At 44.5% G+C, this 12,516-nt stretch overlaps 1 protein-coding gene across 1 annotated transcript in view; it reads left to right on the top strand.

The window, feature by feature from the left end:
• The first annotated feature begins 3,145 nt into the window (after positions 1-3,145).
• The window catches only part of LOC104032885 (maltase-glucoamylase-like), a 49,097-nt gene continuing 39,726 nt past the window's right edge, over positions 3,146-12,516 (top strand). The window contains exons 1-7 of the mRNA XM_075727505.1: positions 3,146-3,199; positions 4,680-4,803; positions 5,855-5,928; positions 8,901-9,021; positions 9,228-9,337; positions 10,308-10,459; positions 11,848-12,019. Coding sequence (XP_075583620.1) covers positions 3,146-3,199; positions 4,680-4,803; positions 5,855-5,928; positions 8,901-9,021; positions 9,228-9,337; positions 10,308-10,459; positions 11,848-12,019 — 807 coding nt within the window. The remainder of the gene's footprint in view (positions 3,200-4,679; positions 4,804-5,854; positions 5,929-8,900; positions 9,022-9,227; positions 9,338-10,307; positions 10,460-11,847; positions 12,020-12,516) is intronic.

The raw sequence follows: 12,516 nt of genomic DNA on the forward strand, positions 1-12,516 counted from the left end.
GTACTCAACAGCTTCTTTGCCTCAGTCTTCACCGGCAACCTCTCTCCTCGCCCCTCCCGAGTCGATGGAGCGCAGGATGGGGAGCTGGGGGGTAAAGCCCCTCCCGCCGTAAGGGAAGATCAGGTTCGAGACCGCCTGAGGAACCTGAACGCACACAGATCTATGGGACCTGATGAGATGCATCCCAGAGCCCTGAGGGAATTGGCTGACGTAGTGGCCAAGCCACTCTCCATGATATTTGAGAAGTCCTGGCAGTCAGGTGAAGGCCCTGGGGACTGGAAGAAGGGGAATGTTGTGCCCATTTTCAAAAAGGGAAGAAAGGAGGACCCTGGGAACTACCGCCCTGTCAGCCTCACCCCTGTGCCTGGGAAGATCATGGAGCAGATCCTCCTAGAAGCTATGCTCGAGCACATGGAGGACAGGGAGGTGACTCGAGACAGCCAGCACGGCTTCACCAAGGGCAAGTCCTGCCTGGCCAACCTTGCGTCGTTCTATGAAGGAGTGATGGCATCCGTGGACAAGGGAAAAGCAATGGATGTCATCTACTTGGATTTCTGTAAAGCGTTCGACACAGTCCCCCACAACATCCTCCTCTCTAAATTGGGGAGATATGGGTTTGATGGGTGGACTGCTCGATGGATAGGGAATTGGCTGGATGGTCGCATCCAGAGGGTCGTGGTCAATGGCTCCATGTCCACATGGAGACCGGTGACAAGTGGGGTCCCTCAGGGGTCCGTACTGGGACCGGTGCTGTTTAACATCTTCATCAATGACAGAGACAGTGGGATTGAGCGCACCCTCAGCAAGTTTGCAGATGACACCGAGCTGAGCGGTGCGGCTGACACGCCAGGAGGACGAGATGTCACCCAGAGGGACCTGGACAAGCGGGAGAGGTGGGGCTGTGTGAGCCTCGTGAGGTTCAGCAAGGCCAAGGGCAAGGTCCTGCGCCTGGGACGGGGCAGCCCCCGCTATCAGCACAGGCTGGGGAGGAAGGGATTGGGAGCAGCCCTGCGGAGAAGGGCTTGGGGTGCTGGGGGTGAAAAGCCGGACACGAGCCGGCAATGTGCGCTGGCAGCCCAGAAAGCCAACCCCATCCTGGGCTGCATCCCCACAGCGTGGGCAGCGGGGCGAGGGAGGGGATTCTGCCCCTCTGCCCCGCTCTGGGCAGACCCCCCTGCAGCCCTGCGCCCAGCTCTGGGCCCTCAGCACAGGACACGGAGCTGCTGGAGCGGGGCCAGGGGAGGCCACAGAAATGCCCCGAGGGCCGGAGCCCCTCTGCTGCGGGGCCAGGCTGGGGGAGCTGGGGGTGCTCAGCCTGGAGAGGAGGGGGCTGCGGGGAGGCCTGAGTGCGGCCTGGCAGCGCTGAGAGGGGCTGCAGGAAGGGGGGGGCAAGCTTTAGCAAGGCCTGTGGTGACAGGACAAGGAGTAATGGATTTAAACTGAAGAAGAACAGATTTAGACTGCGTATAAGGAAGAAATGTTTCACGCTGAGGGCGGTGAGGCACTGGAAGGGGTTGCCCAGAGAGGTGGGAGATGCCCCATCCCTGGGAACATCCCAGGCCAGGCTGGCCGGGGCTGTGAGCCCCCTGGGCTGGGTAAAGCTGTCCCTGGCACTGCAGGGGCTGGGCTGGGGGGCTGTGAAGGGCCCTGCCCACCCAAAGCGTCCCGTGGTTCTGTGACTCTATGAAGGTCTGTCCAGGCATCAACAGGCAGAGTCGATGCCGTGTCTGCAATGCCTTAGATCTCCTACGGGTACTTTGAAAGCATGCCATTTTGCAGGAAACATGAAATCGCTACTCTACCTTTAACTGGTTCAGTGGTGGACGTGGCAGTGTTGGGTCAATGGTTGGGCTGGGTGATCTTAAAGGGCTTTTCCAACCTCAACGGTCCTATGATTCTATGAAAATTAATTTTAAACATGTTTGCTGCTTTTCCATGGGGATGTAATCATTCAGTTGAAATTATTTCACATCATAGCTAGCAAACAAAATCAAAATTTCTTGGTGCAAATTGTTATATAATGAAAACTCCTGATTTTTGACACTGGGCTTACTTCTTTATAAGATATATAAAGGTTATAAGATAACCCTTCTTCAGGCTGACTGCTACCAGACCCATTGCTTGGGGTTCTGCCAGGCTTGGTGGGCTTCCATTTTCTCACGCGGCAAATAAATAAAACAAGGTAAAATAAATAAAGCAAGGTAAAAATAACGGGGAAAAGGGATCACCTGAAGCTTTCCTCTGGGTCAGCAGGATACTTTAGTAATTCAGTAATTAAGCAAGTGAGAACACGTGGTAGCTTCTGCTCTTTGCACAAGGAGGAGTCCCGGTCTCCAACCCCGGTGTCAGGACTCTGTGCACATTCTCCGCTTTTAACATAAAAATGCAAAAATAGCCCCGAAAGCACCTGCCCTGCCCTCCAGGTGAGCACCGTAAGGGTGGACGTGCAGGAATGGTTTCTCTTTTCTCTCTTTTTTCGTGGAGTTTCTGAATGAGTATTTTCAATATGAACTGATTTTTGTAATGTGATTTTTAAATTTTTTTAAAATTTTTTTTTTCCTTTTCCACCTTGAATGCCTGGGGTAGGTGTTTCATCATTTCAGCGTGAAAGAGACAGATTTTGGGGGTGGGCACATCGTTCCTAGTGGCTGATTTTTGTTTGAGGGTGGGGTTTGATCTGGGAAGGTCCCAGGAACTTTTGCTGAGCTGGAAGCAAATTTTCTTACTTTCATGGATTTGCCAGAATTCCCTTATCTTCAAGTCACTGATTTTCAGGACATAATTGGCTCTTAATTCCTGCAAATCTAATTGGGACACAAGAAAGCACCCTTGATTTGATAGCGTTTTAACTCGCTTTCGCAGTCCCTGACGTTTTCATTCCTGCAATTCGATGTTGTGTTCGCGGCTTGCAGAAAACTTGTGATAAATCCACGACGGCAGACACATGAGTTCAGGGAAATTTCTATTTCTTGTGACGGAGAACTCTGTGGAGCACTCTGCGGAATCAGCAAAATGAAGCTGTAAATCCTTTAAAAAAAAAAAAAAAAAAAAAAAAAAAAAGAAGCAAAGCTGGAGACGTGCGGCTGCCATTGGTGGATCTCATTAGCAACTGATGCACCCAGATGATAAGAGGATGGAATAAAACATGGATTTACAGCTGAGCGCAACAGCTGAAAAAGGAAAGCAAAAGGGCTGTAAGGTACGTGGTTTAATTTACTCGCTCCCTGTCTTTTTAGAAATTTTTGCCTGGCTGCTGCCTATTTGCCTGGCGGCCAAACAGACGTTTACAGATCCAACATCCTTATTTTTAGCATCTAAATACTTGGGAACGAAAGAACGGAAAATTGAATGTTATGGTTTTTTGGGATGGGTGCTTAGGGCGAGAAAAACGACAGCGACAACAATAATACAGTTTTAACATTTATTATCTATTATTATTAATTACTAATTATCATTATTATTTCAGTTTTGCCCCAAATGAAGGTTAGTTCTTAGGGGGCCTGGTCAATATTAAGTCAATATGAAAAGGAATTGCAGAGAGGCAGAGCCACCACATTCTTTAGTGTTTAAAACGAATTTTTTTCAATGTAGTTTTTTGGAGCTGCTTGGGCATGGGAGGTGAAGAGGTGCAACAGGCTTAAGCTGCCCTTTGAATGCGCACACTTTTCTTCTCTTTTACAAGTAACTATCTCACCCTGTTAATATATTTTTTTTAGGGCAATTTAATATCCTCCTTTGTACAACTGGAGGTTTTGTGTGTTTGAAAAAATGCAACTTGAAAAACCAAAATGTGCGGATCAGTTCAGTTTTAGTTCTGGAGTTTCAGTAATGGAAAAAAAAAACCCAACCCCTCCTTAATTAGAGTTGGATGAAAATGCTGTTTTGTGCGTATTTGAAAGGAGTTTGCGGGAAGGAAGAGAAATCCCTCAGTGAGGAATGATGACATCATCAACGTTACTCGAATTATTCTAGATGTAAGGCATATTGTACTTGGCCTTTATAGCAGTGTATGCATGAGGGGATACGATTTAAGGCTGAAACAGAATCATAGGATCGTTCAGGTTACAAAAGAGCCTTAGGATCATGGTGCAGAAGCGTAGGCGTAACACTGCCAAGTCCACCGCGAAACCACGTCCTTAAGTGCCACATCTGCATGTCTTTTAGATGCCTCCAGGGACGCGGACCCCCCCCGGGCAGCCTGGGCCGGGGCTCGGCCGCTCTTTCCGTGAAGAAATGGCTCCCAACACCCAGCGCAGGCCTCCCCCGGCGCAGCCTGCGCCCATCTCCTCTCGTCCCGTCGCTGACTGCTCGGGAGCAGAGCCCCACGCGCCCCTCGCTGCCCCCTCCTCTCGGGAGCCGCAGAGCCACCAGGTCCCCCCTCAGCCTCCTCTTCTCCCGGCCGAACGCCCCCGGCTCCCGCAGCCGCTCCCCACGCGTTCTCCAGAACGTTCTCTCCTCGTGGACCCTGCCCCAGCTCCGCTGCCCTTCCCTGGCCACGGCCCAGCGCCCCGACGCCCTCCTTGTGCCGGGGCCCGGCACTGGGCACGGCCTTCCGGGGGCGGCCCCCCAGCGCCGGTACGGCGCCCATCCCGGCCCTGCTCCCGCTGCCCACGCCGTATATAGTTTTCCAAAATTTTTATTCTTGGTTCCCTTATACAACTATGTTCTTCTGGGCTTAGACGAAAAAGAAGAAATTAAGCAAACTGGAAATCGTATTAGCCGTCCACTTCTGTTTGGCGGTAGCTGTGGCCTGTGTCCTCATCGGGATTTTGGCAACGAGGGAAGCTGTGTCCGCGGGCACCCGTAAGTGCTGGTTTCTGCTGCTGAATCAGACAAACAGTCTCCGTCTTGAGATTTTTGGATCCGTTTGATAAAATGAAATTTTATATATGTATATATAAACCCATATAATACCTTAAAATATACTTACATATAAAAACATACAAGATTTTATATAAAATACATATATGTAATTTACTTATATACAAATATATAAAAACATACCTATAAATATGATAGCAATAAAAAGAAAAAGAATTCTTTTATAATCTGCAGAAAGCGGACACTGCCCACAGGATCTGATGGAGATTATTTTAATGCCAGTTGTGACTGGGGTTTTCAAGAATGTGGAAAACCACCACCCCACCAAAAACATGAGAATAAACACTTTTCTTCTGCCCTTTGCAGAGCTGTTTATGGTTCTTGACATTGCTCTGTTTTTATCATTAATCAAAGGTGAACTGGAGGAATGTGCCGGTAACGGGGATGCCCTCGAATGGCAGAAATAAATGGGATGACGTGTAATTAAAGGCAAATTTTATCTCCCCTAAATCTCAATTTCATTTTGCTTCATTTTCTAATTGTCAAAAAAGGAGCATTTCAATTTTTTTTTTATATAAAGCATCACTTAAGAAAAAGATGGTGGGAGACAAGGCCCTTTCGTACAGAGAAAAGCTGGTAACTGCAAAAAGCTGTAATATTTTTACCGTTCCGGTACATCAGAAATCGCTTGTCTTGGAGAAACACCTGTGTTTAAAACCTGGAAAACCAAAGTTTTTCTGTCTTCCTCTGCAGCAGTTGCACAGAATTTTGTAAAACGAGCGAGTTAGCGGTAGTTGGGGCTTGCTGGAAGCAATGTTCACCGTTGGAGACTTCCGAGACAATGGGAAATGACTTGGGAAAATCGTTAAAAGGGCATTTAATAATAAATAGTAGTAGCAGCAGCAGTAACAGCAGCAGCAGTAGCAGCAATAGCAGCAATAGTAGTAGCAATAGTAATAGTAATGCTAATAGTAATAGTAATAATTTTAAATTAAATTATTGAGATTAATGCCTTTGTTTCTCTGCCTCACAGAATTTGCCCCAAACTGCCCGAGTGTGAGAACAGCTGAGCAGATCGACTGCATCCCCGACCAAGTCGCCACCAAGGTCTGAAAACATGAGAAAAAGCAGGGAAAAAAAAATAAAAAAAAAGGTTTTATAGCCTAATACCTATGGGATAAACTACTCTCATTTAATAACAAAAGAAATTACCTTGTTTATACCGGAGCAGGGTTTTTTTTAACCATTTTTTAACCAGCAAATGCCTGAATATTTTTTGGTGCTGGACAGCCATCAGCAGTAACCAGTTTAACCAGTTTCAGCCCATTTCCAAGTTGGATTTTGCTCCCTGTGGGAGCACTCGGAGCAGTGACAAAGTCCGTCCTGTTGATTTCAATTCAAGCTGGGGACAAAACTGGGCCAACACCATCCAGTCTGAAAATATTTCTGCTTTGCTGAAACCACTTTTTTTTTGGCACGATGCCAGATGTTGCGTTTCTAAGGGCATATTAAATTAAAAATTAGCTCATTGTGATGCATTGGATTTTTAGGATGTAATGTTATGATCTTTTCCCAAGCAAATTGAGTCTCCATCGCTCTCTTGCATTGGTGCCATCTCGGTAACGGAGCACACAGTGTAGAAAATGAGGTGAATTATTCCAGTTTTCCAGCAAAAACCCACTATCATAATGTCATAAAATAACATTTAATACAATTTGGCCGCTAAAACTGTGATTAAAGGTCAGAGCGAGTCCTCTCTGCCACGGAAGATGGCACATAGTGTCGGAGCAGCCTTGCAGATTGTTTTAAACTTTAATTAATACCTTGGAGCCAGCTGTGCTCTACCCAGTGGCTAATGTTAAATATTAACTTATAATTTAATATTAGTATGAAATAAAGCTGAATTTGGGAATAGAAGCAATGCGGCCATCGCGTATCTTCTCGCCGCAGTTGTACCCTGAACTCTATTTATTTATTTATGTCTTTAAGTGCCACGTTTTGCATCACCCCTAAGCTCTAATCGAGTTTTTTAATAAGGTTGGGTGTGGAATGGAGCAGGGCTGCAAAATGCACGAGCCGAAAATCCTGTTTCCTTCATTAAGAGCTGATTTCGCAGAATTATTGGACTTATTTCGATAATAAGAATGAGTGAGAAAGGCGATTTGCCACTGCCTTTTTTTACCCTTCAGTGGATTTCAGGCTAAAGGCTCGCTGGGAAAATGGCAATTAATTTAAATTACGTGTAAGCTTGTTTAGCTGGTAGAAAGCCTTGCCTTCCCCATTCATGCAAAATAGCTAGAAAAAGCCAGCAAACAAGCAAGTATAACTGGAATTACCAAAAATACTTATTTATGAACCACGCGTAGGACAGAAGGGAGTTGGTATTCGTTAACCGCTCGCTGCCAGCAAGAGCAAAGTTGGATGAGGCAAGAAAACCCCCTGGAAAATGACCCCACACGGCCAGGAAACTGATAAGCGGGTTGATTCCTGCGGGTTTATGTCAAATAGTGGTGCAGTCGGGTGCGCGGTCACGCCGCTGCCTTCACCCCCGGGGCAGAGTTCAGGAGTTATTGCTTACGCCGCTGTAAAACCTCTGCCCACATCTGCCTGTCTCTACATAAGCCTGGCTTGGGTTTCCTGCGCTCTCTTTTGTATCGTTATCTGCCGGGTGGTTTTTGTGGCCCGGAGCACGGGGCGAGCGGTAATGTTTATTTACACAAAGTGATAGCTTGTATAATAACACAAATAATTTTTTGGGTGGACTCTGCTCCTTTCTCGGTGCTGGGCATGAAAGATATAGAGTCTAAAATACATATACTATAAAAGTTTTTTATATATATATATATAAAAAACCCAAAAATGTATACTTGATGCTCCCTGAAAATATAAAGTCATTAATGGGCATGAAGACTATTTAAAGTCTTATTTAAATATTCTTATTTTAAGAGTTTTATTTAAATAGTCCGTGGTCTGGAAAGAAGAAAGCATAGTTGGAAGATGGAAAAGCACACTTAGAAAACCGGAGAAGGGGAATATTAGCCAATCAGGCTTTGGGGTCACCTCCGATTTTAAATAACAATTTTTTTAATATTTAGTCTTAACAGCCATTAAGACAGTTTAAATAGTTGCTGATCTATTTTAATAGACGGCGGAGCTGGCTCTATCCTGGGTGTCCATGCTTGGTCCTGGAGACCTGGACATTGGGCTGAGGTCATCTACAGGTGCAGCCCTTTGGTCCCCATGAAGTTCCCTACGTGTCACTGTGACCCCAGGAATGACTGACTTCATTAATGAAAAAAAAAAAAAAAGTGATATATGACCCAAATCTTACTTTCAGAGGTAAAACTAATTTAAAAAGTGGGTGAATAACTTATTTTCTAATAGCAAAGTGAAGGTGTCCTGATTTATTGGGCTGGAGAGGTTGGTGGCACCACACCAAGACACATGTTTTAAAGGACGGATTGAGTTGCTTGGGTTTGGTTTTTGCTGCTGTTTATTAAAAAAAAAAAAAAAAAAAAAAAAAAGAAGCGTGTTTTCCTCCATTTGAGCCTGTGCAGGACTCACCTGGACATTTCTGATACTGAGGTGTTGATATGACCAATGCCGAGTTGGCGACGCATCCGATGCAGCAAATGGAGACGTCCATAAAATATAGAGGAACCCGTGGCTTCGTCTCTATGCTCAAATTATTGGTTTTTTTCACTATTTTAAAATCGAAAGCAACCTTAGCTTTTATACAGTCTTCATTGCATGACTTTTTTTTCCACCCTTTTTGTGGCTGTTGCCGCTCAAATGATTCCATAATTTCCTTAACAGATTCGTGTCACTTGTAGCTTTAAGAAAAAACAAATGTCCAGAATCCTTTTTTTTTTTTTTTTTTTGCCAACTAACGAGCAATTTTCCACTGTGAATCCCCAAAACAACTTGGTCGCACTCTTTGCCACCAAACGAACCTGAGAGGTCATTCGGAGATGGAGTCCAACTGGGGGCAAATATTATGCAGGGTTTTCTGGTGGGTGTAGCACGGGTGCATTTTATTATGGGATTTATTTCTATGAAAATCTCCTGTTTTGGACCAGAGCCTCTGCATCCTCCGCGGCTGCTGCTGGAGTCCCCAGAGCGACACCAACGTGCCATGGTGCTTTTTCTCTTCAAACCACGGATACAAAGTAGATGGAGGGCTGCGAACGACTCAAGAGGGTAAGTTGACACCAAAGCTCCCAGAATTAGGTGCACGCAAAATTCCATTTCAATATAATTAATCTATTCTACTCTATGCAATTTTATTTTATTTTACTTTATTTTATTTTATTTCACTTTATTTTTATTTTACTTTAATTCTTTTCATTTTAATTTATTTTACTATATTTAATTTAATTTCATTTCATTCCATTTCCCCACCCAAGGGTTTCAAGCTACGTTGACACGGCTCTCCTCACCTTCACTTTTCGGGAATGATATCAAGACCGTCCTCCTCACAGCAGAGTATCAGACCCAAAATCGCTTTCGGTTCAAGGTGTGTTTTTCACCCTGTTGTCGGCAAGATTTTGGCCTGACTGGTGCACAAGGGAGATGAAGCGGAGTTGTAAAGGCAGATCAATTCCCTTTCTCACCCCATGACTCCCACCAAAATACATCCTTGTACTTCCAATAAAAAATTTTGACCAGGAGAAGCTTTTTTGTACCCAGAGGAGCAGCAGTTTAGCCCAGCAGGGTTTGTGCATGAAAAATTGCAAATACCTTTAAAAAGATCAGATTTTATCTTATTTCCATTTTTTTACCCCCCTCTTCATTGGAAAACAGTTTTGGGCCAAATACGTTCATTTATGTCTATCTCACAATTGTTTTGGCGGAAAGCTTTAGCTCTTCCAAAGCACTTTGGTGTTTTATGGAAAATTCAGCACTCGTTTTGTAGTAAATCTGCCCATATCCATGGATTTTTGGGGCTGGGCAGGACTTCTGTTTTTTGTTGTTGTTGTGGGGGTTTTTTCGTTCGGTTGGTTGGTTTGTTTTGCGGGGATTTGGTTTGGGTTTTTCCCCCTTTTTTTTCTTGTTTTTAATTTTCTCCGGGCTGGAGGGTGCCACACGGTTTCCAGCCCAAAATCTGAGAGTCGGGCTGGGTGTGGTTCCAGCCGGCCAAGGTAGGTCGTGTAGAAAGACTGAAAACGAGATGCTGAAGAAGGGCTGGGCAATGCCTACAAACAGAGTCATGCACAATTCCGCCTCCTGCATATTTCCCATGGGAAAAATACCCTCGGATCAAGCAATAATGGGAAATATCCTCGTACCTACCAAAAATAAAGAGTCTGGGTAGGTTTGCGCAGCCTTAATTTTGCCATTTATTGATGACCGCTTCTTGTTGTGATGCCGTTTTGACGACGGGTGGGGTTTTTTTTGTCAGGTCAAATATGGGGGGTTGTGCTGGGAAGTGTTAAAATGAGGCATTAATTTCTAAATTACTTCTTTTGTTCTTTAAACGTGCATAGATCACTGATCCTAAAAGGCAGAGATTTGAAGTCCCCCATGAGCATGTGGGACCCTTCAGCGGTCCAGCAGCCTCCAACTTAAAATATGAAGTTGATGTCCAGCAAAATCCCTTTGGCATCATGGTGACCAGAGCCAGCAACGGAAAAGTTTTGTGAGTAAATTTTGGGCTTTTTATCCATAAAATTGTGATGCCATCTGTTTTCTCTGGAGGTCTGTGTCGTGTTAGGTGCCCTCTTGGTTGCGCAAACTGCTGCTTCTTTCTTTTGATGGATCGACAGTATGGAAAGACTCTTTCCACGTAAAACTTGGGAGTTGGGGAGGTCTATCTCACAGGGTTTAGGCTTTGCCGCGCTGGCTCTGTGCCCTCTTCTGCCCTTAATCCCGGGGAGAATTGATGAATTGTGCCATCTGTTCATCAGTTATGATGAGAAGTCCTCCCCAGTCCATCCTCCCATCGCCGTTTACTGCATCTTTCCTGTCTTATTTATGCTGCTCCTCCTGAAGGGCTCAGCCCCCAAAATAAGGTTGCGCTTCAGGTGTGTGATAGGAGGCTATTTGGTACCCACCGGTGCTAAGCTGGTCTTAGAAAATTGTAGAGTAAAATATTCAGAGAACTTTTGAAGGATTTTAATCTCTGTTTTCTAAAAAAAAAAAAAAAAAAAAAGCCAAATCCACACCTAAAGAGAGCAAAGCTGGGCTAACAGCCCTGCACTGAGACCCACTGAAAGGTGGAAGCCTCAGGAGTAAATATTTGTTAAATCAATTAAAAAGTGATTACGTAGCTGACTGGAGTCAGATCAACTTTTCAAGATTAATGAATTCGGATTTACTTTTTCTCCTGCTGTTAGCGTTGTTTGCTTTCTTAAAAGCCTCTCTAAAGACTGATTTACCCTTAGCGAGTGCACGAAAGACGGAGTGGGTACTCAGGACCGACTTAGCTGGCATGTGGAGGGGAGAATAATTTCATTCCATGGGACCTGTTGGAAACAGCACTCTAGAAGATTGCTTAGATTTTCCTTAGACTTTCATTTAATTTGGAAAAAAATATTGGGAACTATTTGAAACACTGCTCTGGAATATTGCTGAAATCTTCCCTAGGTTTTGATTTAATTTTTAAGAAAAGATATTGGGATGTTTGAAACACTGCTCTTGGAGATTGCTTAAATTTTCCTTAGACATTCATTTAATTTGGAAAAAAAAAAATGTGGGGACCTGTTTGAAACAGCGCTCTAGGAGATTGCTTAGATTTTCCTTAGGATTTCATTTAATTTGGGAAAAAAAGTTGCATTTTCTGTTTTTAATGAAAAAAACCCCCACAATTAGTAAATTATTATTAAAAACACCCAGTATTTTTGCTGCAACATGCAACATGACTGGTTTGGGCCAAATTAAGAGACGCATATGACAGAATTAGTAGTGGCACATGATGCAAATGCTTTCTTAAATAACAGGTTGGGTTTTTTGGGGGGGACTTAGCGATATTAACGGATCCGACCCTCAGCATAAAATGTTTTATGCAACATTTCATCATTTCACCAGGTTCAATACCACCCTCGGCCCACTGCTGTACGCCGAGCAGTTTTTACAGCTCTCCATCAAACTCCCCAGCAGCAACATCTACGGGGTGGGCGAACACGTGCATAAGCAATACCAACACGACGTCAACTGGAAAACCTGGCCCATATTCAGCAGGGACGTGGCCCCTTCCGGAGTAAGCGCTTATTTTATTACATTTTCCTTTTTTTCAGGTAAATGACGGAATCCAGCCATAGTTAGCACATTAATGATATCCACCGATTTTTTCTTTTTCCTTAAAGACTTGCCAAGTGTCGCAAAATGTGAGATTCCACTGAATAAAATCCCCGCTGGAATAGCTTTTCATAAATATTTTGATCTAATTGGTTGGGTTTTGATGCAAATCAGTGGGGGAACATTAATATCTGACAGGCTTTGCTTTTTGCTGGTTCTTCCTGCCCATGCACTGCTGCGTGCCAGAGGTGGTTGATACAGCAGTTTTCCTTTCGTGGCGTCGTATCTTAGGAGATCATGCAAAGTTGCCCTTAGCAGCTGTTGCTTTATAAAGCAAAAGAGGTCTGCCAGCAACTATTTTGTTTCTACATTTTCTACCTTTTTTTTTTTTCCCAAGGTGATTTCTAGGGCACCTGGTTTTCAAAAAGTATAACAGCTGTTTTCTTCCATCTGCGATGA

The sequence above is a fragment of the Pelecanus crispus genome, unplaced genomic scaffold, assembly GCF_030463565.1.
Source record: "Pelecanus crispus isolate bPelCri1 unplaced genomic scaffold, bPelCri1.pri SCAFFOLD_91, whole genome shotgun sequence".
NCBI lineage: Eukaryota > Metazoa > Chordata > Aves > Pelecaniformes > Pelecanidae > Pelecanus > Pelecanus crispus.